This window comes from Coregonus lavaretus (genome assembly GCF_964263955.1).
Source record: "Coregonus lavaretus genome assembly, chromosome: 21".
Lineage (NCBI taxonomy): Eukaryota > Metazoa > Chordata > Actinopteri > Salmoniformes > Salmonidae > Coregonus > Coregonus lavaretus.
Window position 1 is genome coordinate 15,770,183 of NC_140008.1, and position 26,443 is coordinate 15,796,625.

General features: G+C 44.0%; 1 protein-coding gene across 1 annotated transcript in view; it reads right to left on the reverse strand.

The window, feature by feature from the left end:
• LOC311148382 (DNA-directed RNA polymerase, mitochondrial-like) overlaps positions 1-24,810 on the reverse strand; it is a 53,179-nt gene extending 28,369 nt beyond the window's left edge. The window contains exons 1-10 of the mRNA XM_084185337.1: positions 24,656-24,810; positions 20,630-20,728; positions 19,683-20,518; positions 19,442-19,575; positions 13,997-14,183; positions 7,605-7,754; positions 4,590-4,757; positions 3,163-3,333; positions 2,459-2,698; positions 87-881 (exon numbers count right to left, since the gene is read on the reverse strand). Coding sequence (XP_084041463.1) covers positions 87-881; positions 2,459-2,698; positions 3,163-3,333; positions 4,590-4,757; positions 7,605-7,754; positions 13,997-14,183; positions 19,442-19,575; positions 19,683-20,518; positions 20,630-20,728; positions 24,656-24,797 — 2,922 coding nt within the window. The 5' untranslated portion in view covers positions 24,798-24,810. The remainder of the gene's footprint in view (positions 1-86; positions 882-2,458; positions 2,699-3,162; positions 3,334-4,589; positions 4,758-7,604; positions 7,755-13,996; positions 14,184-19,441; positions 19,576-19,682; positions 20,519-20,629; positions 20,729-24,655) is intronic.
• Between the last annotated feature and the right edge of the window lie 1,633 nt (positions 24,811-26,443).

Genomic DNA, 26,443 nt, shown 5'->3' on the forward strand with positions numbered 1-26,443 from the left:
ATCTCCCAGTGGGTAGAATAATACAATCACAATCTATGCGCTGTAACAGTATGATAACAAACAGGACACATTGTTAGCAGACTGACGTTGAGGGGGTTGTCTGCAGAGTCCAGGATGTCGTCCATGATGGTGTTGGCGTACTCCAGCCTGCCTGCCAGCGAGCTGCGTTTCTTCAAACCTGTCAGGTTGACCAGGTGGATCTTCAGCCAGTCCAGACCGCCAGGCCCCAGGGGCTTCCCCTCCGCAAACACCAGGACGGCCCTGGTCACATCGCTGCCCAGGTGGTTGAAGTAGGGCGGGCACGGGTACGTCCGCCCGCGGAAGTCCATGTTGTGGGGGAACCAGAAGACCTCGTCCCTCATGTGGTTGGCGATGGAGAGTTTATAGAGGGCGTCCATCCTGAGGCTGTGCATCTCACTGCACTTCTTCTTGGCCTTGACCACCTCCCTCTTCAGGTGGGCCTTCTCGGCCAAGGAATAGGTGGCCGAGTCCTGCTGGTTGTAGCGGGGGATCTTGGGGGCCTCGGAGTTGGGCGGCGGGACGTCCAGCTTCTCACTGCCCTTATCGTTGAAGATGGAGATGATGATGTCCAGCAGGGGCTGGTTGATCCTCCAGGCCGCGTTGCCCAGCTGGTTGAGGGAGTCCAGCACGGCGTGGAGGTCCGCGTCATGGCACTTCTCTAGCAGGATCTCGTGCTGGTTGGCGCCAACCACCGTGCGCATCATCTTGGTGGGGGTGAGGAGGTAGGCGCCGAACTTGGCCGAGGTCCAGGGCACGGGCGGGCACAGCATGGGCATCACGTAGGAGTCAAAGGTCAGCGTGGTCTCCATGGCGTCCTGCTGCATCTGCGTCAGGATGGGGTGCGGCTTGATGAAGCCGACCTGCAGCCAATCACAACATGAGAGATCCAATTAAATATATGAAATACGAAAACACAGGTACAGTACCAGTCCAATCAAAGGTCTGCTCAAAAACAGAGCTGAACGTTTCAATTAAGCTTCAGTAGAACAGGCAGCCTTATTTGCTGTGACAACACCACCACATTAATCATGGCTTCTGGTGGAGGGCGCGTGTGGCTGATTTATTGCCTGACTACGTGTAATTGTGATGATGTAAATACTGTGGCTACCAGCTAAGGCATCTGGTTCATAGCAGTATTAATCACGTGTGACAGCCGGAGATTAATTAGCTACTACCTGAAAGGCTTCACCAACCAAACTCACAGACAGACACAGCATTGTAGAAAACATACAGTATAAACCAACAGTGCAGTCTAACACATACACACACACACACACACACACACACACACACACACACACACACAGAAACAGAGAGAGAGAGAGAGAGATAGACAGATAGACAGAGAGAGAGATATCATAACAGATTCAGTCCAGTCCATCAACCAGAGATATATCATAACAGATTCAGTCCAGTCCATCAACCAGAGAGAGATATCATAACAGATTCAGTCCATCAACCAGAGAGATATCATAACAGATTCAGTCCAGTCCATCAACCAGGCAGAGATTCCATGAAAAATACCAGAGAAGCATTGTGCAGCCTAACAACTCTGCATGCTGTAAAATCATTAGGCTGCACCCCTGCTGGCCTACCCTCTACCCCCCTGAGCCAACACAGCAGAGGGAGGAGTGGCCAGAGACCAGCTTTGAACCCCACAGCGGACTCCACTGTCAAAGCACACCGAATCCACCGGATTGAGATGCCGGCAGGCGCTTCTTTTCCACCAGGAACGAGGCTCAGAGGACAAAATAGAAAGCGTCTTCATTTCCTTGTCAGCTATCCCAGTGCAGTCAATCAGCCAGCCAATTAAGGGTACAGTAAAAAAATGATTAGTTAGTTTTTGCAGGAGTCAGGGCAATCATCCTTCTTGTGCTTCGCGGAGCAGCGCAGAGCTGTTGAGCAGAGCTGTTGTGAAGAAAGATTTTGTGTGTATACAGGACCTCCCGCCCCCACCTACCATCAACCAATCAAGTCAATGCGGAGCAATACGGAGCCCTCCGCATTATAAAACAATTTGGGAGGCGCACGGCGATGTGGTACGGAGCAATTGCGTCACACCCTCCATACATAGCCTCCGACCACATTTTCGGATGAAGCATGAATTGGCTTTTACTCAACTGCACCGCTGTCCACTCTTGCAGGGAAAGCGGTTTTATTATTCATATGCTTATGAGCCCGGACCGTGCAGGCAGACAGAATAATATGAGGGAGCTGGCTGTGAGAGGAGAGCTTAAGACAGACGTAGCAGCTATGACAGACGGCATGTTATGTTATGGCTCCTTCTGACTGCTGCACTACTGACTGATTTCGCTCATAAATGTCGATATGAAGAATAAGCCATGACACGAAAATGACCCTAAACCTGGGAAATCTGGTGAAAGAATTGGGAGAAAATAACTTGCATAAATCACTTCAAATGTAGTATATGATTTACCTGTTTGTTACTGCGGAAGGTGTACATGTGGTAGAGGACGGGGATGAACTTCCTGTCATAGGCAGGATTGAGGATGTCGCTGTTCACCTTCATGTGCTTGACCATGAGGTCCACCAGGTAGGTGCCCAGCTCCACCACCACCGTGTGGGGCCATTGGGTCTTGTCCCCCAGCAGAGAGGGGCCAGAGCTATGCTCCGCCTCCAGCTTCCACCATCGCTCCCTAGGCAATACGTCAAACTCCTGCACCGCACAGTAAGGAAGTTTTCTTTAAGTCAAACAGTAGGTCAATTATTTAATACATCTTCTAATTGCATGCAGACAAAAACCAGATAAAGACCAGATGTTGGTGGAAGAGTGTCACATAGAAATAGAATAGAACAGGCTTGGAATCTCTAACCCTGACAATTTGACTAGTAAACTCGCAATGGCTGCCTGCCTTTGATGCAACGTTTCCATGGTAATGTAGAATGTTAATTCAAATTATGTTAACTGATGTGGCTCATGCAATGGAATGTATTGTTTGTAATGTCAGTTGAGTTTAATCAACAAATCACAGCACATATTGATGGGTACACTTCCTGCTTTTACTTCCTGCTTTGCTCCTATGGGTACTCTTGCAATGGCCACCAGTCCACCCATTATGCCATCATTGACTTGAATGGGGACGCCTGTTCTATTCATCCTATGTCTATGGAGTGTCATACCTGAGAGTCTTTGGCTAGCAGCTCAGCATATTCATTGTAGATATGGCTGAGCTTTTCCACCATCTGGTTGTGGCTCTTCATGCGGATGCAGAACTTGTTGTGGACCCTGTTGCCCAGCTCCTTGGCCAGGATGTGGAGAGACTCCCCACTGGGTGGCAAGTTAGACAGACTCTGACAAAGACAAATATCAACATTATTAGGATCATCTGTATTTTATAGAATTACATTTTATGTCAAACTACAAAGATGCTAAATAAACCTGAACTCTGAACTCTAGATACATCAGCGGTCTAAAGGAGTCAAGGTCCAACATACTGCTGGGATGCAGTGGGCTTTACCTGAAGGGTCCAAACACAGAACCTTGCGGAACGCCAAATGAAACGTTAGAACGTTCATATAATTTGTCAACCAGCTCAGACAATTTGATACCACTCAGAAAAGTAAGAATTGAACCAACAGAGATACAGTATATGCATTGAGTGTACAAAACATTAGGAACACCTTCCAAATATTGAGTTGCACCCCCGTTTGCCATCAGAACAGCCTCAATTCATCAGGGCATGGACTCTACACAAGGTGTCGAAAGCGTTCCACAGGGAGGCTGGCCCATGTTAACTCCAATGCTTCCCACAGTTGTGTCAAGTTGGCTGGATGTCCTTTGGGTGGTGGACCATTCTTGATACACACAGGGAAACTGTTGAGTGTGAAAAGTCCAGCAGCGTTGCAGTTCTTGACACAAAACGGTGCACCTGGCACCTACTACCATACCCCGTTCAAAGGCACTTAAATATTTTGTCTTGCCCATTCACCCTCTGAATGGCACACATACACAATCCATGTCTCAATTGTCTCAAGGCTTAAAAATCCTTCTTTAACCTGTCCCCTCCCTGTCACGCCCTGACCTATAGAACTCTTGTTTGTTTAGTCAGGGTGTGGAAATCTATGTTATATATTCTATGTTTAGGTTATAGTTAGTCTATTTCTATGTCTGGCCGGGTATGATTCCCAATCAGAGGCAGCTGTCGCTCATTGTCTCTGATTGGGGTTCATACTTAAGTAGCCCATTGCCTACTGTGTATTGTGGGATGTTGTTCCTGTTAGGCTGGTATGTGTATAGCCGGAGGACTTCACGTTACGTCGTTTCTTGTTTTGTTGTATGTTTATTTAGTTAATAAACATGTATGCTTTTCACGCTGCACCTTGGTATGACCCGTCTCTCAACAATTGTGACACTCCCCTTCATCTACACTGATTGAAGTGGATTTAACAAGTGACATCAATAAGGGATCATAGCTTTCACCTAGTCAGTCTATGTCATGTTTTGTACACTCAGTGTATTTGACCCAAGGTCAGAGATAGTTGAGAGGATTAAGGAGGATTATGGGTTATATAATAATAATAAAAATAATAATAATGTAGCTTTATACCTGGATCATGATGTCCACATAGTCCTTTTGGTCCAGCAGACAGAGGTAGGGGTAGAGGCTGAGTCTGACGGCCTTCGGGGTGCTGCTGGCCAGGATCATCTTGCTCTCCCTCAGGGCCCCAACCAGGGCTTTGTGCCACACTATCCGCTTCTCCGCCAGCAGATCCCTCTGAAAGAGTCACATACACCACCATCAGCAAGGTAATACTGCATGGTACTGTGTGGTTCTGGTGGATGAAAACATGACGAACTATGTTCCATAAGCAAGTTCTGCCTTATATCCACTTTGGACATGAGTTCAAAGTTGACATAAGGTTAAACAACAAACACATTAGATCTTTCATTTGGACTCCACTAGCTAGCCAATAATCATCTGTGGTATTCAGCATGTGTTCAGATTCAGATATGGTGAGCAAACAGAAGCGGTCTCCAGCCATGTTGTGAAACTGGGTCACCCCTCCATCCAGGGGACTGTCATATTGCCTGTCCATGCCAGGAGGAGAGAGCCCAGATGACACAGAGCAGATAGGCTGGCCTGGCCTCTAGATGACCACCCTCTCCTCAGGACAGCCCCATTAAAATACATTATCATTCTGCTGTAAATGTTGCAGAACCACCAGGGACCCTCGTCCCAGTCTGAAACACTGTCTGGAGATGCAGAGAGAGTTTAAACTGTAAATGCCTGGCCCCAGATCACTGAGATAAGGGGAGAGGCCTCAACGCATAAGGTTTAAAGTTTTGACTGCTGTCTGGAGAAAAACTTTTCTCACTGCTGACACTGACTGAACATTTAAAAAATCAACATAATGAAAATATATGATTTTCTCATTGGCAATGGATTAAATACAATTCCACCCCTTCAATGTAAAGCGATTTGAGATCCTATACAAATCCAATAATTGTTCATTTCAGGATCATTAAATACAAAATAAAGCATAGTATATTTCAGTGTGTCACTATTCCATACTGTATAACTACAGCAATATATTTCAGTGTTTGGCCAGACTATACAGTGGGGAAAAAAAGTATTTAGTCAGCCACCAATTGTGCAAGTTCTCCCACTTAAAAAGATGAGAGAGGCCTGTAATTTTCATCATAGGTACAAGTCAACTATGACAGACAAAATGAGATTTTTTTTCTCCAGAAAATCACATTGTAGGATTTTTAAGGAATTTATTTGCAAATGATGGTGGAAAATAAGTATTTGGTCAATAACAAACGTTTCTCAATACTTTGTTATATACCCTTTGTTGGCAATGACACAGGTCAAACGTTTTCTGTAAGTCTTCACAAGGTTTTCACACACTGTTGCTGGTATTTTGGCCCATTCCTCCATGCAGATCTCCTCTAGAGCAGTGATGTTTTGGGGCTGTCGCTGGGCAACACAGACTTTCAACTCCCTCCAAAGATTTTCTATGGGGTTGAGATCTGGAGACTGGCTAGGCCACTCCAGGACCTTGAAATGCTTCTTACGAAGCCACTCCTTCGTTGCCCGGGCGGTGTGTTTGGGATCATTGTCATGCTGAAAGACCCAGCCACGTTTCATCTTCAATGCCCTTGCTGATGGAAGGAGGTTTTCACTCAAAATCTCACGATACATGGCCCCATTCATTCTTTCCTTTACACGGATCAGTCGTCCTGGACCCTTTGCAGAATAACAGCCCCAAAGCATGATGTTTCCACCCCCATGCTTCACAGTAGGTATGGTGTTCTTTGGATGCAACTCAGCATTCTTTGTCCTCCAATCCAGTTGAGTTTTTACCAAAAAGTTCTATTTTGGTTTCATCTGACCATATGACATTCTCCCAATCCTCTTCTGGATCATCCAAATGCACTCTAGCAAACTTCAGACGGGCCTGGACATGTACTGGGCGGCAGGTAGCTTAGTGGTTAAGAGCGTAGTGCCAGTAACCGAAAGGTCGCTGGTTCTAATCCCCGAGCCGACTAGGTGAAAAAACTGTCGATGTGCCCTTGAGCAAGGCACTTAACCCTAATTGCTCCTGTAAGTCGCTCTGGAAAAGAGCGTCTGCTAAATAACTAAAATGTAAATGTAAATGTACTGGCTTAAGCAGGGGGTCACGTCTGGCACTGCAGGATTTGAGTCCCTGGCGGCGTAGTGTGTTACTGATGGTAGGCTTTGTTACTTTGGTCCCAGCTCTCTGCAGGTCATTCACTAGGTCCCCCCGTGTGGTTCTGGGATTTTTGCAATGCAATAAAATGCAATTTAATTACTTAAAAATCATAAAATGTGATTTTCTGGATTTTTGTTTTAGATTCCGTCTCTCACAGTTGAAGTGTACCTATGATAAAAATTACAGACCTCTACATGCTTTGTAAGTAGGAAAACCTGCAAAATCGGCAGTGTATCAAATACTTGTTCTCCCCACTGTATATATATATATAGAGAGAGAGAGAGAGAGAGGAAGCTGAATTGAGCTAGCTGAAGTGATCATTTTGACCCCACGGGGTGAGATCTTGCGTGGAGCCCCAGATCGAGGGAGATTATCAGTGGTCTTGTATGTCTTCCATTTCCTAATAATTGCTCCCACAGTTGATTTCTTCAAACCAAGCTGCTTACCTATTGCAGATTCAGTCTTCCCAGCCTGGTGCAGGTCTACAATTTTGTTTCTGGTGTCCTTTGACAGCTCTTTGGTCTTGGCCATAGTGGAGTTTGGAGTGTGACTGTTTGAGGTTGTGGACAGGTGTCTTTTATACTGATAACAAGTTCAAACAGGTGCCATTAATACAGGTAACGAGTGGAGGACAGAGGAGCCTCTTAAAGAAGAAGTTACAGGTCTGTGAGAGCCAGAAATCTTCCTTGTTTGTAGGTGACCAAATACTTATTTTCCACTATAATTTGCAAATAAATTCATTAAAAATCATAGTTGACGTGTACCTATGATGAAAATTACAGGCCTCTCTCATCTTTTTAAGTGGGAGAACTTGCACAATTGGTGGCTGACTAAATACTTTTTTTCCCCACTGTACGTGTAGGTGGGTGGGGCAGTTTGTTTACCATCTTGGCCATGTGTGGGGTAACAGGCTTCATGGCCTCCACAGAGTGAATGGTGATGGTGCTGGCCTGCTCCATGCTCAGCTGACGGCTGAACCTCTCCCGCAGCTCCTCCAGGTTGAAGGCCAGCTTGGGGTATTTAGCATCCGCCCTCTGAAACACACACAGGTCAGAGGATTCAGAGAGGCCATATACAGACTGGGTTTTCCAGGGAGAGACTATTACCTTGCATACTACATCACAGGAGAGAGACAATGGAAGGGAGCATACATTAAACCTAATGTCTATTATTAGAGTCAATATTAGATACATTTAGAGAACACTCACATAGCTATTTTGGAATGCGTGTGTGTGCGTGCACATTCGAGCGTGTGTCCAGGCTGTGTGTGTGTGTACAGTCCTGGCCAAAGAGAGGGTGTGTGTGTTCTAAATAATATGAGTGTGTGGTGATGGGGAGGGTTCTGTCAGGTCAGAGTCCTTAGCTGAGGTAGGGAGAAGCAGACAGATCTCAGTCGGCTGCCAACACACAGAGCATTACCCAGCCTTAATGTGATGCGTGATTTGAAGGAGTCAGGCGCAGGAGGGTAAATCACAGTATACAGAGTTTATTCCGTAATCCAGCGTAACCAGTCCAGTGCGCAAAACAGGCGCACTGGAACAAACATGCACACAGGGAAAATTCCCCGGCAATACAAAATACTGAGCTCAACCGAGCTACTAATCCTCACAATGAACAACCACCCACAAGGACAAGGGGGGCAGAGGGAACACTTAAACACGTACTAATGAGGGGATATGAACCAGGTGTGTAATTGACAAGACAAGACAAATGGAATGATGATATATGAAGCGGCAGTAGCTAGTAAGCCGGTGACGACGAACGCCGAAGCCTGCCCGAACAAGGAGGGGAGGCAGCTTCGGAGGAAGTGGTGACACTTAATTACTAGACCAGGGAACATCAACGCAGATTTTTATTGAGCAGATGGGGCCGGAACATAATTACAAATAATTTGTAGACTGCAAATTGACTTCAAGAAGCCCAAACATACATAATATTTGACTAAAACATAATAATCTCAAACCTTGCTTACATATGTATATGATCACATACTCTCGGTTGCCAGTTTATTAGGTACACCTCCCCCGTTCACGAAAATGGTTTGCTCCTACAGACAGTGAGTCACGTGCCCATGGCTTGCTATATAAAGCAGGCAGACAGGCATCGAGGCATTCAGTTACTGTTTGACAACGTTAGAATGGGCAAAACGAGTGACCTAAGCGACTTTGAGCGTGGTATGATCGTCGGTACCAGGCGCGCCGGTTCCAGTATCTTAGAAACGGCCGGCTTCCTGGGCTTTTCACGCACAACAGTGTCTAGGGTTTACAGAGAATGGTGCAACCAACAAAAAACATCCAGTAAGCGGCAGTCCTGTGGGCGAAAACAGCTCGTCGATAAGAGGTCGAAGGAGAATGGCAAGAATCGTGCAAGCTAACAGGCGGGCCACAAACAGGCAAATAACGGCGCAGTGCAACAGTGGTGTGCAGAAAGGCATCTCGGAATGCAAAACTCGTTGGTCCTTGTCACGGATGGGCTATTGCAGCAGATAACCACACCGTGTTCCACTCCTATCTGCTAAGTCGGTAAGTCAGTCCTGTGGGTCAGTTGGTAGAACATGGCACTTGCAACGCCAGGGTTGTGGGTTCGATTCCCATGGGGGACTCACTACTGTAAGTTGCTCTGGATAAGAGCGTCTGCTAAATGACAAAAATGTAAATGTAAAAAAAACAAGAAGAAGCTGCTCCAGTGGACACGCCATCACCAACACCTGGTCTGACGAAACCCAATTCCTGTTGCGTCATGCTGATGGCAGAGTCAGGATTTGGCGTAAGCAGCATGAGTCCATGGACTCATCCTGCCTGGTGTGGGGAATGTTTTCCTGGCACACGTTAGGTCCCTTGATACCAATTGAGGAACGTTTCCATGCAAAGGGGGGTCCGACCCAGTACTAGATAAACTGGCCACTGAGTGTACACCTCTCTATTATGCGTGGGAATACTTTGGAACAGATTTCCATAATTAAAATCACTTGGAGCTGATTTTCTGGTGTATTTACACCCCAAACAATTGCTTATAAATCTTGGGGGGCCAAATCAAATCCCCCGCGGTCCAAATTTGGCCAGTTGGGGAACCCTTCACTAGACGCTCAGTCTGCTGCCAACACACAGAGCATTACCCAGTCTTAATCACTAGACACTCAGTCTGCTGCAACACACAGAGCATTACCCAGTCTTAATCACTAGACACTCACAGTCTGCTGTCAACACACAGAGCATTACCCAGTCTTAATCACTAGACGCTCAGTCTGCTGCCAACACACAGATCATTACCCAGTCTTAAATCACTAGACACTCAGTCTGCTGCCAACACACAGAGCATTACCCAGTCTTAATCACTAGACACTCAGTCTGCTGCAACACACAGAGCATTACCCAGTCTTAATCACTAGACACTCACAGTCTGCTGTCAACACACAGAGCATTACCCAGTCTTAATCACTAGACACTCAGTCTGCTGCAACACACAGAGCATTACCCAGTCTTAATCACTAGACACTCAGCTCCACAAGACTATAAAGCAAACAGATGGCTCATTATACTCAGTGTAATAAGGTGTAGTCGCGTCCTGTGTGCTCCATCAATTACTGTGGGCTGGTACCTTGACCCATTGGCATTTAATTTCCGAGATCAAACTGAAAATCAAATGATATGCATTTACAAAGGAGTATGGATATTCATTTTCTATATCTATAATTGGGTGGTAACACATTTAAGGTCAGTGTAGTGCTCTCTGTGTGTGTGTGTGTGTGTGTGTGTGTGTGTGTGTGTGTGTGTGTGTGTGTGTGTGTGTGTGTGTGTGTGGTGCTTGGAGTGAAGGCACTAAATGGACTAAGGCAGGCCCACGCCACCATTCCCCCTGTGCCTGCAGTCACCTGACAGAGAGAAAAAAGGAGGGCACAAACTAACGCTGACCAAACCCACACAGCCTCAATTAACAGCCAGTAGCTATGCAGATTAACTTCCATCCCATCACCCTCCCGTGGCCAATTAAAAAAGAAATATGCTTATACTGCATCTTTACATGCTGTTGCTTTAAGCTTAACCCGCACCAAAGGTCTGGCTGGCACCCAATTAAAACGCTCATAGAAAGTGGCAGCGCATATATCTCATTATATAAATACACAGCTGGCTTAGTGGTCCAGCTAGAATGGTACTGAGTAGGCCAACATACTGAGAGGGCCTGTGTGCTTTTACATGTTGTCATTTATTATTGAAAGAGGCCATCTGGGTATTATCAGTTAACACATCATAGAGGGGTTGATGTACGGTGTCTCTTTATTAACCCGGGAGACACAGGAAGAGACACAGTAAATCTGTCCTCAAAGGAGAGGCTGCTTAGACACTATTGGACAGCAGCAAAAACAAAGCTAAAGGTTACGCAGGAGATAAATCACTTGGTCATCGGCTGTATTGCACTAAAGCATGGCACAATACTACCTTCTCTGTTGAGTAGATGGGCTCTTAAGTCTTTTTTTAAGAGCAAGCTTTGCTGCTGAGGAACTACAGTATATACACTGATGTATTAGGACGCATACATTTACATTTTAGTCATTTATCACACGCTCTTATCTGTTTCAGTGTGTCTATGGCAGTTCATGCTGGGCCATGAGACAGAACTGAATAATAAGTATTTGTTCATGTGCATTGTTCTTTGCATGTTTTGAATTGTGTCATATTGTTGTTGCTGCCCAGGGCAGAGATTGTCCAGACAGGGAGCAGTGCCATGCGATGCCCGGCTATCAGCGTGGACCAGAATGGGACAACTACCTCCTCCCTTTCCTTCTCCTCCTCTCCTCACTATCTCTGTCTTCTAGCTAGGGCCCCTGGCAAAGGCAGAACTGTCAGCTAAACCGTAGCTCAGGGCAGGAGAGGGCACCAACATTACTGAGTGTGCGCATAATAATATAAATGAAATATCCCCCTCACAGGAGAACACAGTATCTCCAATCAATGACAATCTCCAAACACTAGATCAAACTGCATTTCTTACAACTTCATCAAATTTCCAAATAGTATCTAGTGTATATACACTGCTCAAAAAAATAAAGGGAACACTTAAACAACACAATGTAGCTCCAAGGTAATCACACTTCTGTGAAATCAAACTGTCCACTTAGGAAGCAACACTGATTGACAATACATTTCACATGCTGTTGTGCAAATGGAATAGACAACAGGTGGAAATTATAGGCAATTAGCAAGACACCCCCAATAAAGGACTGGTTTTGCATGTGGTGACCACAGACCACTTCTCAGTTCCTATGCTTCCTGGCTGATGTTTTGGTCACTTTTGAATGCTGGCGGTGCTTTCACTCTAGTGGTAGCATGAGACGGAGTCTACAACCCACACAAGTGGCTCAGGTAGTGCAGCTCATCCAGGATGGCACATCAATGCGAGCTGTGGCAAGAAGGTTTGCTGTGTCTGTCAGCGTAGTGTCCAGAGCATGGAGGCGCTACCAGGAGACAGGCCAGTACATCAGGAGACGTGGAGGAGGCCGTAGGAGGGCAACAACCCAGCAGCAGGACTGCTACCTCCGCCTTTGTGCAAGGAGGAGCAGGAGGAGCACTGCCAGAGCCCTGCAAAATGACCTCCAGCAGGCCACAAATGTGCATGTGTCTGCTCAAACGGTCAGAAACAGACTCCATGAGGGTGGTATGAGGGCCCGACGTCCACAGGTGGGGGTTGTGCTTACAGCCCAACACCGTGCAGGACGTTTGGCATTTGCCAGAGAACACCAAGATTGGCAAATTCGCCACTGGCGCCCTGTGCTCTTCACAGATGAAAGCAGGTTCACACTGAGCACATGTGACAGACGTGACAGACTCTGGAGACGCCGTGGAGAACGTTCTGCTGCCTGCAACATCCTCCAGCATGACCGGTTTGGCGGTGCGTCAGTCATGGTGTGGGGTGGCATTTCTTTGGGGGGGCCGCACAGCCCACCATGTGCTCGCCAGAGGTAGCCTGACTGCCATTAGGTACCGAGATGAGATCCTCAGACCATTGTGAGACCATATGCTGGTGCGGTTGGCCCTGGGTTCCTCCTAATGCAAGACAATGCTAGACCTCATGTGGCTGGAGTGTGTCAGCAGTTCCTGCAAGAGGAAGGCATTGATGCTATGGACTGGCCCGCCCGTTCCCCAGACCTGAATCCAATTGAGCACATCTGGGACATCATGTCTCGCTCCATCCACCAACGGCAGGTTGCACCACAGACTGTCCAGGAGTTGGCGGATGCTTTAGTCCAGGTCTGGGAGGAGATCCCTCAGGAGACCATCCGCCACCTCATCAGGAGCATGCCCAGGCGTTGTAGGGAGGTCATACAGGCACGTGGAGGTCACACACACTACTGAGCCTCATTTTGACTTGTTTTAAAGACATTACATCAAAGTTGGATCAGCCTGTAGTGTGGTTTTCCACTTAAATTTTGAGGTTGACTCCAAATCCAGACCTCCATGGGTTGATAAATTTGATTTCCATTGATCATTTTTGTGTGATTTTGTTGTCAGCACATTCAACTATGTAAAGAAAAAAGTATTTAATACAATTATTTAATTCATTCAGATCTAGGATGTGTTATTTTAGTGTTCCCTTAATTTTTTTGAGCAGTGTATATTCTTCTAATGCGCTTGTGCTGACAGTCAGTTTTGAGACTTCTCATGAGATGGTGTTGTGAAAACTTGGCACTGAGTTAAAAACAACTCTCCCTTACACTGATTCTGTTGCAAAATGTTTTGTCTGTTGCAAACCGTTTACTCCAAACGGAAACCGTTTTGCAACGAATTTGGTCAAATTCAGGTTTCATTCAATTTGCTCTGTTTGCTTCCGTTTGGTTCATAAACGGTAAATGGTTTCTGCTGCACGACATAATTAAAAAATGTGTATGTGACCAACACAACTTGATTTGATTTGATTAATACACCCATGGACTGAGAAAAAGCCCGTTATGTGTCAGACAGCATGGCCGCATGACAGCGAGGGGGACAGAGAAACATTTCTGTCTCCACCAATGGAAATGGTGTTCTATTCTATTTCATTCTAGTCCAGTCACTATAGATTCAATAACTATTATATTTTACTCTACTCATAATAATACATAATAATAATTTATTACATTTATATAGTGCTTTCATAATAGAAATCTCAAAATGCTTCACAAGCAAAAAAAAATTTTAAAGGACAGGTCTGGTCAAGCAATAGATGCCAAGTCTCTGAATGCTGCATCCTCTGCAGATGGGTTGAGGCGTCTACTCTACTCATATGTTGACATGTGTCCTACCTCTGTGTAGAAGTCTTTGACCAGCGGTGAGGAGCAGGTGTGCAGGACAGTGTTGATGCTGGGTTGAAAGTCTGGTTCCACGGTGTTGATGGCCCTAAGCACCATGTCCCTCTCATCCTGCCTGAACACACAGAGACTGAACAGCTCTTCCACACGCAGGCCATCCTCTTTCATCTGACGCAGAACCCTGAGGACAAAGACAGGAACCACAATGTCAGAGACAAGATAGCAAACCTCAGTATTTCCTACAGAGTTGCATTTTGCCATAGGCCTATTTCTTTCAAATATCCATTACTTACAGATGACACAAGAGCCTTGGGGATGGATAAAGGCAATGGATGGATTACAAGTGTTGATAATCTTTAGGTAATATTATCTTAATTGCTTGAAGTAAAAAGTTAGGAATGCACTTTCATCCGCATAAAAAAACATAGAAGTAAACTTTTTGACCTTGGTCTTCATAAGGTGAATGGGCCCTAATATCTGATCTAGTTTACTGAGGCCCCATGGTGACTTCATTATATTTAAAACACCTCCGATATCATTATGCATGGCTTTATTACGCTGAATGACAATGTCAGCATAACAAACATAATATTTGCCCCAGAAGTATTGGAAATATTAGGCAGTCCACAGACAGATGGTCATGGAGAACGTCGATGTCATGCTTATTCAAATGATGTCATCCAGAGACTCCACACCTGCCATGAATGGACTGTTCAATTCAGGAGATAGCAATGTGCACACAGCCAGTGGAATACAGAATGTAGTGTATGGAGCAACAACTGAAGCTGAAAAGGGAGGGAGGCTAATTCAAAGCGGACCGTTGGATAACCGATGGAGCCTTTGTGAACAAAACAAGAGACAAAGTTGAAGTGTACTACTAAGCTAAGTCAACCTGAATGTCTGAGAAGAAGCATGTTATGTGTCAGACAGCATGGCAGGGAGGGGGCCAAAGAGACACATTGCTGTCTCCAATAATGGAAATAATGTTCTATTCTATTTCATTCTAGTCGAGTTACTATAGATTCAAGAATGATTCTATTTTCCTCTACTCATGGGATGAGGTGTCTACCCTATTCTACTCTTGGGTAAACGTATCCTATATGTGACTGTTTCAGAGCACTGTATGGATGCTTAACATATCTGCCATCTGTCAATAGGTAGGAAAAGTTAGGTTGTGGCATGTGATGTGTAACACCTCGATGTAACCCAGAGACAGAGGGCCATGGTGGGCTTATGTGTTAGCACTGCCCTCTAGTGGAGTAAGAGAGAACACTGCGACACTGTGACAGACAAACGGATGGGGTATTGGAGGGGGGAAGATTTGTCATCAATGAGAGAATATTCCTTTGCCCTCCACACCTTTCTGCAAGACAGTAATTAAATAACAAGACCTTAATTACCTTGTGCTGGAAATCCTGCTTAAATGTGCCCTTGAGCAAGGCACTTAACCCTAATTGCTCATGTAAGTCGCTCTGGATAAGAGCGTCTGCTAAATGACTATAAAAAAATAATTAAAAAAACACCCATCAGCCCCTCATCAGACTAACACAATTAGCAGCGTCCATCCACACAGCCACCACTCCAGTTAAATTCTCCAGGCATTCACAGAACCAAACAGAACCAAACATTTTTGTGTCACCCTGATTTCTTTGCATGTTTTGGGTATCGTTAAAATACTTCTGGTCAGGAGCGACAGATTGAATTGGCTTTTAAAGTCTTCTCCCTGTACTGTTTAATATGTCATTTTCTCAGCCTTGTTCTCTCAGTGTTGTCTGGAGGAACAAAGAGACTGGAGAGAGAGGCGGGGATAACACTGCTATCAGCCCACGCAGTGTAGATCAGCACAGGGAGCTGACAAGTGTACACCAAGAAAACGATGATGATGATGGAGATATATATACAGTGGGGGAAAAAGTATTTAGTCAGCCACCAATTGTGCAAGTTCTCCCACTTAAAAAGATGAGAGAGGCCTGTAATTTCCATCATAGGTACACGTCAACTATGACAGACAAAATTAGAATTTTATTTCCAGAAAATCACATTGTAGGATTTTTAATGAATTTATTTGCAAATTATGGTGGAAAATAAGTATTTGGTCAATAACAAAAGTTTCTCAATATTTTGTTATATACCCTTTGTTGGCAATGACACAGGTCAAACGTTTTCTGTAAGTCTTCACAAGGTTTTCACACACTGTTGCTGCTATTTTGGCCCATTCCTCCATGCAGATCTCCTCTAGAGCAGTGATGTTTTGGGGCTGTCGCTGGGCAACACGGACTTTCAACTCCCTCCAAAGATTTTCTATGGGGTTGAGATCTGGAGACTGGCTAGGCCACTCCAGGACCTTGAAATGCTTCTTACGAAGCCACTCCTTCGTTGCCCGGGCGGTGTGTTTGGGATCATTGTCATGCTGAAAAACCCAGCCACGTTTCATCTGCAATGCCCTTGCTGATGGAAGGAGGTTTTCACTCAAAATCTCACGATACATGGCCCCATTCATTCTTTCCTTTACACGGATCAGTCGTCCTGGTCCCTTTGCAGAAAAACAGCCACAAAGCATGATGTTTCCACCCCCATGCTTCACAGTAGGTATGGTGTTCTTTGGATGCAACTCAGCATTCTTTGTCCTCCAAACACGACAAGTTGAGTTTTTACCAAAAAGTTATATTTTGGTTTCATCTGACCATATGACATTCTCCCAATCCTCTTCTGGATCATCCAAATGCACTCTAGCAAACTTCAGACGGGCCTGGACATGTACTGGCTTAAGCAGGGGGACACGTCTGGCACTCCCTGGTGGCGTAGTGTGTTACTGATGGTAGGCTTTGTTACTTTGGTCCCAGCTCTCTGCAGGTCATTCACTAGGTCCCCCCGTGTGGTTCTGGGATTTTTGCAATGCAATAAAATGCAATTGAATTACTTAAAAATCATAAAATGTGATTTTCTGGATTTTTGTTTTAGATTCCGTCTCTCACAGTTGAAGTGTACCTATGATAAAAATTACAGACCTCTACATGCTTTGTAAGTAGGAAAACCTGCAAAATCGGCAGTGTATCAAATACTTGTTCTCCCCACTGTATATATATATATATATAGAGAGAGAGAGAGGAAGCTGAATTGAGCTAGCTGAAGCTAAACTTTAGTTGTGTAGGAATGAGATTTGCTTTAAAAGGACGCTAGTCGCCAGGCACAGTGCCACTGTGGACAATGGCAACCATATCAGGCCAGGAGATACAGTACGGCCAGAGACAGAAAGAGAGAGGGGGAACTGGAGACGGACAGGGGAAGGGGAGGAAGAACAGCGTGAGAGAAAGATGTAATGGCTGGGCTGAAGAGTGAGCAAGAAAGCACCACCGCAAAACAACAAATGTCATTGGTATCACCATACAGTGATCGATGGACCAACCAGCTGGCCCTATCCACCCCTACTGCTCTGCAACCTGCTCTGTCATTGGGCCACGCTGCATAGGGTGATATCCTCAGGGGGAACAGTAGAGTAGGGAGGGATAGCTGGAGACAAGAGGGTCAGCATCATGATAGTCTGAAAGACCACTTGAAAGGAAAACATAACTTTCACCACAACCACAGACTGACCAAGGGTCAACTCAGGATTCTCTGCAGTGACTCTGTATTCAAACAAACTGCAGTTCTACACAACAAGGCTAGAAACCAAATCTGATAGAACAGTCTTTGTGTTATGAATTCCAATAATTTTACCAGCCAGTTTTTGCAGATACATTTCTTAAATGTCCTTTTGAATGAATTAGCCTAACGTCCTAGTCAGCACATTGACATTGACAAATTGAGTTTCACCAAGCCTCCAAATAGTCTGTGTTATTTCCTTGTCCAATAAGCATCATCAAATTACTGACAGCAGGCTGTTAACAGCCAAACACATACAGTATCAATCACAATCCATTTGGGCTGACTGAAATCCATTTGGCCCCGTCTCTGTATAGTCAGTCAGCAGATTGGCCAACATCAGATAGGGACATTCATTAAGATAGACCAAGTCCTGGGAGAGCTAGAAGTTACATATGGCGATGCTTCATAATAAAAAAAGTATAATAACAAAAATAAATACATAATATATTTTGACAGGGAGTCATACTGAGACTAGGGTCTCTTTCACAGATGAGCCGTGTATTCACATCAATACACATCAATATACACACATCCAAAAATTGAATCAAATCAAATGTAAAAAAAATAACATTAGATAAAAAAAACATAAGAAATAAAAGTAACAAATAATTAAAGAGCAGCAGTAAAATAACAGTAGCGAGGTTATATACAGGGGGTACCGGTACCGAGTCAATGTGCGGGGGCACCAGTTAGTCGAGGTAATTGAGGTAATGTGTGCCTCCATTCTAAATTTTATGCAATAAATCTGTCTGGAGGAAGCATGCAGTCACTGACACTGCTACTGGCCTAAACTCAATATCACTCATCATTGGAGACTTCTCATTCAGAATGCCTTACGTACTGACCACCATCCATTCTGCTGTCCTTGAGGAGAAAAGGCTAGATTGAATGAGTCACCTGGATGAGACAGTAGCTGCTATCCTGACACTCATCAACTACTCTGCTACAGTATTCACAACTTCCCAAGCTTCCGTTCAGTTGGTCAAGAGTCGAGACAGTTGAAAACACTACATAGCAGGAGCATAGAAAGATATGCCAGAAGGTTGAATTGACCATTGATAAAACAACATGGTGAAGGATGTGCAGATAATAACCAGTCCACTTGAAAACACTTTCCTCCACTTGGTTACTGTGGAGACCACAATAGGCCCATAGATAGTGATGGAGGAGAGCAGGAAATGAGGGGTCAGGGAGGCTGGACTACAACACTTGTCCTGCCCAGTGCCTCCTCACTTCCAGGAAAGACGCTTCGCTGGCACCCATAACACCTCTCCACACACAGCTGGCCCACGTGCTCAGCCCTCAACAATGCCCCAGTCAACAACGTATTACAGGAACTATAATGGCAGCTTCCTCTAGACTAGAGGGTATTGAGTGGCCAGGTGCTAGCCAGGGTAGAGCGGTAGAAAAAAATAAGGCCAGAAATGTTGATGATCTCATATTTAAACAGTGTTGAAATCCCAGTATGTCTAGACACGCTCGTTAACACTGGATCACAGAGGAAGCTAGAATAAAGAGAAACATGAACCGCAAAGCTAATAGGAGAGTCTGACATCTAGTGGGAAACTCTGGCTACACATGCACTGGCCATCTAGTAATGATCATCCAAGACAACAACCAATTCTCTTACACATTCTAAGCCCACTTTCCAATGCAGTCTTGAAGGTCTGGGCATTGTTTTGTTTTACAGTCAAATACTATCATATTTACCTAATGTCAAAAAGTTCCAGATGAACCTAGAGTTACAGTAATGAGTTAAGGTCTGTAAATGGCTGTGTCTGTGGGTTAGCCTACCTGTTGATGACCTTTGGAGAACAGTTAGGGGTTCGGCCCATACACTCCAATGCAGCACAGTAGGAGCTGAGGTTAGGCTTCAGACCTGCCTCTTCTACCAGAATGAACATACGCCCAATCTGGTTCAAAGAGCCCTGTAGTTGTCCACATGGAGAATAAGGAGGTAATGCAGAATTTCTACACAAGTCTCTAAAATGTATTAGAATTCTACAATTCTAATACAAGAGTGAGCAGCACTTACCTTTTTGGCCCAGACCCTCATCATGATGTTGTAGAGTCCTATGTTGAGCAGGTTGCGCCGGCTGATCATGCGGTGGTGAGTGAGCAGGAGGTGGTGGGCTCGGTCGATGTCGCCACAGAACACACAGGCCTCCAGGTAGCACTGCACACTAGTCTGGACGTCCCTGTACACCCCGTCCTCGCTGTTATCCTGCACGAGCTTCGGGCTGGCTGACATAGCCCACTGGTTAAGCTTCCTCTCTAACTTCTCCACCTCAGCCATCTCCTGGGCCTTGGCCTCTGCCTTCCTCTCCAGCTCAGCCAGCTCCTGGTCCCTGGCCTCAGCCTCAGACAACTCAGGAGCTGGCTCCTTTGAGGCTTTCCCCTTTCGTTTGGCTTTTCTAATAAGCACAGTTGCAGCAGCAACCGGTGCAGCTGCCACAGTTGGCTCTTGGTTTTTCAGAGTCTTGCTCTTTTTAGAGGTTGATGCAGTCTTTTTTCCTGCTTTTGTCAATATGTTTTTTTGTGAGGTACCTGGTAGCATTAGTTTGCCTTTTCTGCTTTTCACAGGTTTATTCTCTATGCCTAGCTTCTGCTTCAGTTTCTTTGTTTTAGTCTTCTTCTCCTGACTCAGTTTCTCCATCCAGCGGGATTTGGAGGCTGAAGCATCTTTGCCCCCTCCCTTACTAATAGTCTGTCCCACCGTGGGCACCTCAGTCCTCTCCCCAGAACATTTTTTGTGACTCTTCCCTGAAGAAGCCCCTCTCCCTGACTTGGTAGCTTTGACAAATTGTACCTTTGCATGTTGGACATCTAGAATGATGTCAGATTGGAGTTGCTGGATTCTGGCTTCAAGCACTGCAAAACAAAATGGGAGAGAGAAAATACTAGCATTGTGATATAATAGAAAACAAACATATAAAAGCATTTGAGGGATCACATACATGATAAAAGGAATTCATTACAAACCATCTAACAGCTGAGATTGTTCCCATACTCGTTTTTTACCATCCTCTTTCTTTGGGATCAGAGCTGAGACATGTCTTCGTTGTGATGTCCATGGTGGCTCTGTTAGAAGACGGTTGTGAGCATTACTTTGACAAAAACAGAGAATTACTATATATACAGTACCAGTCAAAAGTTTGGACACACCTACTCATTCAAGGGTTTTTCTTTATTTTTACTATTTTCTACATTCTAGAATAATAGTGAAGACATCAAAACTATGAAATAACACATATGGAATCATGTGGTCCTCTGTAGCTCTGCTGGTAGAGCACGGCGCTTGTAACGCCAAGGTAGTGGGTTCGATCCCCGGGACCACCCACACACAAAAATGTTTTTATGCGCGCATGACTGTAAGTCGCTTTAGATAAAAGTGTCTGCTAAATGGCATATTATATTATATTATGTAGTAAGCAACAAAGTGTTTAACAAACCAAAATATATTTTATATTTGAGATTCTTCAAAGTAGCCACCCTTTGCCTTGATGACACCTTTGCATTCTCTCAACCAGCTTCATGAGGTAGTCACCTGGAATGCATTTCAATTAACAGGTGTGCCTTGTTAAAAGTTAATTTGTGGAATTTCTTTCCTTCTTAATGCGTTTCTGCCAATCAGTTGTGTTGTGACAAGGTAGGGGTGGTTTACAGAAGATATCCCTATTGGGTAAAAAACCAAGTCCATATTATAGCAAGAACAGCTCAAATAAGCAAAGAGGAACTTTAAGACATGAAGATCAGTCAGTACGGAACATTTCAAGAATTTTAAAAGTTTCTTCAAGTGCAGTCGCAAAAACCATCAAGTGCTATGATGAAACTGGCTCTCATGAGGACCACCACAGGAAAGGAAGACCCAGAGTTACCTCTGCTGCAGAGGATAACTTAATTAGAGTTAACTGCACTTCAGATTGCAGCCCAATTAAATGCTTCACAGAGTTCAAGTAACAGACACATCTCAACATCAACTGTTCAGAGGAGACTGCGTGAATCAGGCCTTCGTGGTCGAATTGCTGCAAAGAAACCACTGCTAAAGGACACCAATAAGAATAAGAGACTTGCTTCTACATCTGCATTGCTTGCTGTTTGGGGTGTTAGGCTGGGTATCTGTATAGCACTTTGTGACATCTGCTGATGTAAAAAGGGCTTTATAAATCAAATTTGATTGATTGATTGATTGACTTGCTTGGGCCAAGAAACATGAGCAATGGACATTAGACAGGTGGAAATCTGTCCTTTGGTCTGATGAGTCGAAATGTGAGATTTTTGGTTCCAACCGCCGTGTCTTTGTGAGACGCATAGTAGGTGAACAGATGATCTCCACATGTGTGGTTCCCACCGTGAAGCATGGAGGAGGAGGTGTGATGGTGTGGGGATGCTTTGCTGGTAACACTGTCTGTGATTTTTTTTAGAATTCAAGGCACACTTAACCAGCATGGTTACCACAGCATTCTGCAGCGATACGCCATCCCATCTGGTTTGCGCTTAGTGGGACTATCATTTGTTTTTCAACAGGACAATGACCCAAAACACACCTCCAGGCTGTGTAAGGGCTATTTGACCAAGAAGGAGAGTGATGGAGTGCTGCATCAGATGACATGGCCTCCACAATCACCCAACCTCAACCCAATTGAGATAAGTTGGACCGGAGTGAAGGAAAAGTAGCCCACAAGTACTCAGCATATGTGGGAACTCCTTCATGACTGTTGGAGAAGCATTCCTCATGAAGCTGGTTGAGAGAATGCCAAGAGTGTGCAAAGCTGTCATCAAGGCAAAGGGTGGCTACTTTGAAGAATCTCACATATAAAATATATTTTGATTTGTTTAACACTTTTTTGGTTACTACATTATTCCATATGTGTTATTTCATAGTTTTGATGTCTTCACTATTATTCTACAATGTAGAAAATAGTAAAAAATAAAGAAAAACCCTTGAATGAGTAAGTGTGTCCAAACTTTTGACTGGTACTGTATATGTGCAAAAACATTTTTTGCAGGCAATATTTTAGGGTGGGCCCAGGCTCCTTAGGCAGAAGCATGTGGACGTCAATTAGTACATGAACCAGGGGTGGTCGGTCAGGGATTTTACCCTATGACAACAATGTCAGTTTGCAACAAGCTATTGCTCACGTATACCCTTTAATCAAATATTATTGGAAAGCTTGCATTCACAGTTATCCATCAAACATATTTTTGGAATGTTCAGGTCAACAGTAATTTGATCTTTGACCTCATACATATCAAAAGTACCTGTATAAATGGCTTTTAAAATGAAACCCTGATACATTTTAAACTTTGTTTGACAAGTGGTTCTGAAAGATCATGAAACTACCTTTCAAATTATATATAATATAGCCAACTTTGAAAGCACCAGCTACAACTACTGTTTAAAAATTGACCATATTGTGCCATTGCCATTAGAATGTTGGAAGCGTAGCCATAAAGTTCCATGTAATGTGGCAGCAATGTTTGGGGATTTTAACTTTGGTGGCAGAGGCACCAAATTGCACACACACAGCTAGAACAGGGTTTTTAATAGATTTGTAGATACAGGGCCATCACAGAATTCACCCATTAACCCCACAGAAGCCTTTTTCCAATATGTCCACCATACAATTCAATGGGGTCTTATTGGACAACGCCACATGATCATACCTGTATGAAATACAATTGTAGTATGCCCAGAAATATATTGAAATGTTCAAAGCAATGTATAATTATTTAACATCCTTATATATATAGCACACCTGGCTCATGTGGTTGTGTATTATACATCACTATTAACATTTCAATATATTTTTGGGCATACTACAATTATATTTCATACAGGTACAGTCATGCGAAATTGTGAAATAAGAGCCCATTGAGTTGTTTGGCAGCCATATTGGAAAGGGCTTCTGTGGGGCTAATGAGTGAATTCTGTGATAGACCTGTATCTACACATCTTTTTAAACCCTGTTCTTGCTCTGTATGTGCAATTTGGTGCCTATTTCACCAAAGTTACAATCCAAAAACATAGCTGCCCTATTACATGGATTTCTATGGCTAAGCTCCCAACATTCTTATGTCAATGGCACAATATTGGCGATTTTTAAACAATAGCTGTAGCTGGTGCTTTCAAAGTTGGTTATATTACATATCATTTGAAAGGTAATTTCATGACCTTTCAGAACCACTTGTCATACAAAGTTTTAAATGTATCAGGGTTTCTGTTTTAAAGCCATTTAAACGGGTAATTCTGATATATACCCTAGAGGTAAAACAATTCTGTTAACCTGAACTTTCTGAAAATGTGTCTGATGGATAATTGTGAATCTAAAATGTCCAATGATTAAAGGATATAAGCGAGCAATAGCTTGTTGTATACTGCCATAGTTTGTCATAGGCTTACCTGGTTAAATAAAGGTGGGGGGAAAATGAATGTGATGGAGGAATGAAATAAAGACTGATAACACAGAGAAAGCTGCCATTGCTGCACTGCTATGACACATTTTCCAACTATAGGGACATGGACCTTCAAAACAAATCACTATGAGACATGACAGCCCAAATGTGGGGGTCTGGCTCATGGACAAAATGTGCTATTTCAAAACATTCCAACTCATAGGTAGATGGTTGACTTGAGTCAAGTAATTTGCCATTTAGTACGGATTAGCAAAGTCTTGAAAATAAATGTATATATTGGCATTTTCATCAGCCAACGACCTCTGATGTAAGTAATGTAACGTCACCCATGATATGATCGCTAGCTAACAACTGTTTCAAAGTTAACTAGCTAGCTACATGGCTACAAAAACCACGACAGGATTGAGGGGGTGGCTGGTCAGTTAATTTAGCTAACGTTACAAACAAGCTGTATACATTGAGATATATCACAAGTGATATTCAGTGCGCGTTCCAGGTCTGACAGCACTGTCTGAATTATGAATTCTGCATGTTTGAGCACCCGTCCCGTTGACTTAACTTAGCTAGAGCGAGGGACAACACAAGATATACCTGATATTCGTCTTTCAACGTTATTCCGGTGTGTAAGAAAGTAGTGGCAACGGTCAGCATTTGACACACGACGAACACTTCTTTCCAACAGTATTCGACCACTCAGACACTTTGGTAAGGCACACAGTCTCAAAAGTGACATGTTTACATAATAACCGCATTACACTTCTCCACACTAGGCTGCCATCTTGAATTAGACAAAGCTAATCGAACACAAAGGCGCAGAGTACAGGCACAGATAGAAGACTACTAATATATCGAAGTGTAGATTTTGAAACAAGACAGTGATGTTTATGTATTGAAAGGAGTGTAGAATATTATTTGTTAAAGAAATATAAATGTAAATATTCAATTTGTGCAATTTGTACTGAGTGTACAAAACATTAGGAACACCTTTCTAACAGGGGCGGTGTGTTCATTAGGGCGATATGGGCGACGCACTGCCAAACGGGAAAAGGAAGGGATTTTTTTCTAATCCATTATATCACGGCAACAGTAGTTATCAGTGTTCTAATCTAGACGTCTGATCTGCCACTAAATGTCCAATCAGGCTAAAGTCGTGCTTCAAATGGCCCCGCCCCTTTTGGGGCGATTTCAGTCAGGTTGAAAATCGCCCAGGGGTCTCTCATAGACTATCATGTAAAATCAATTTTTTTCAAATATCAGAGCTTTCAATACAATCTCTATGGGTTTCTGAGGGCTTGCACTTACGCGCTTTCGTCATACGTAACATAACCATGAACGTAACTAAGAAAAGAGCGGGTAGCAGCGTCAATCAATTCACGTACTACTATCAACATGGCTAGCGTTCAGTGCAACTCGATTGTCTCTTTGAAAGAAGTTCACATCAAAGACCATTCAAAACGAGCTACTGGAGTGTATGCTAGCGGTCATGAGGGAACATATTGTGGAGGAGGTGAAGTCGGCGAACTTCGTAGCTATCCAAGCTGACGAGACCACGGACGTTTCTACACAGACACAGCTGGTGCTTGTGCTGAGGTACATAGATAGCAACCACAAAGTGCAGGAGCGCTTTTTTGAGTTCCTTCCCATCTCGGAATCAACCTCAGTCTCAATCGCCAGTGTGCTTTTGGAGAGACTGAACGGTCTTTTTGCCGACGACGTGAAAGTCAAACTGTGGTGCACTGGCACTGTACCAGGTTCTCATGAGCTACAACCTCCAGGAGACGTTCTCTGAGACTGTGACTCTGTTGAACATCCTCATAACTACTCCCATGACAACAGCTGAAGCTGAGAGATGTTTCTCAACTTTGACACGAGTTAAGACATTCCTGCGAAATTCAATGGGCCAGGAACGTCTGAATGCACTGGCCATGCTTTCCATGGAGAGGGAACTAGTCCTCAGCATGCCTGATTTCAATGAGAAAGTCATTGACCGCTTTGCTGCATTGAAAGAGAGAAGAGAACAGTTTCAGTACAAGTAATGTAGCCTCTCTCTCTCTTTGTCCCTCCCTGTCTGTCTCTTTAACACACACACGCCCAAATCAGTTCACAGTTGATGTTGTTTAAAATAGTTATTTTTCATTTTAAAAAAAGTAAAAAAATAATAATAATCTGTTCATGTTCATTTTTACAAATCTATACAATTGGCCAGAATATGGTTGTTCATATTTACAAATCTATACAATTGGCCAGAATATGGTTGTTCATTTTTACAAAGCCATACAGATAGCTGTGTTTACCTTTTTCTAGAAATTATTTTCAAATTCTGTTTTCAGGCAAAATGTCTATCACTGTTCATTTTCACAAATCTATACAAGAGGGCAG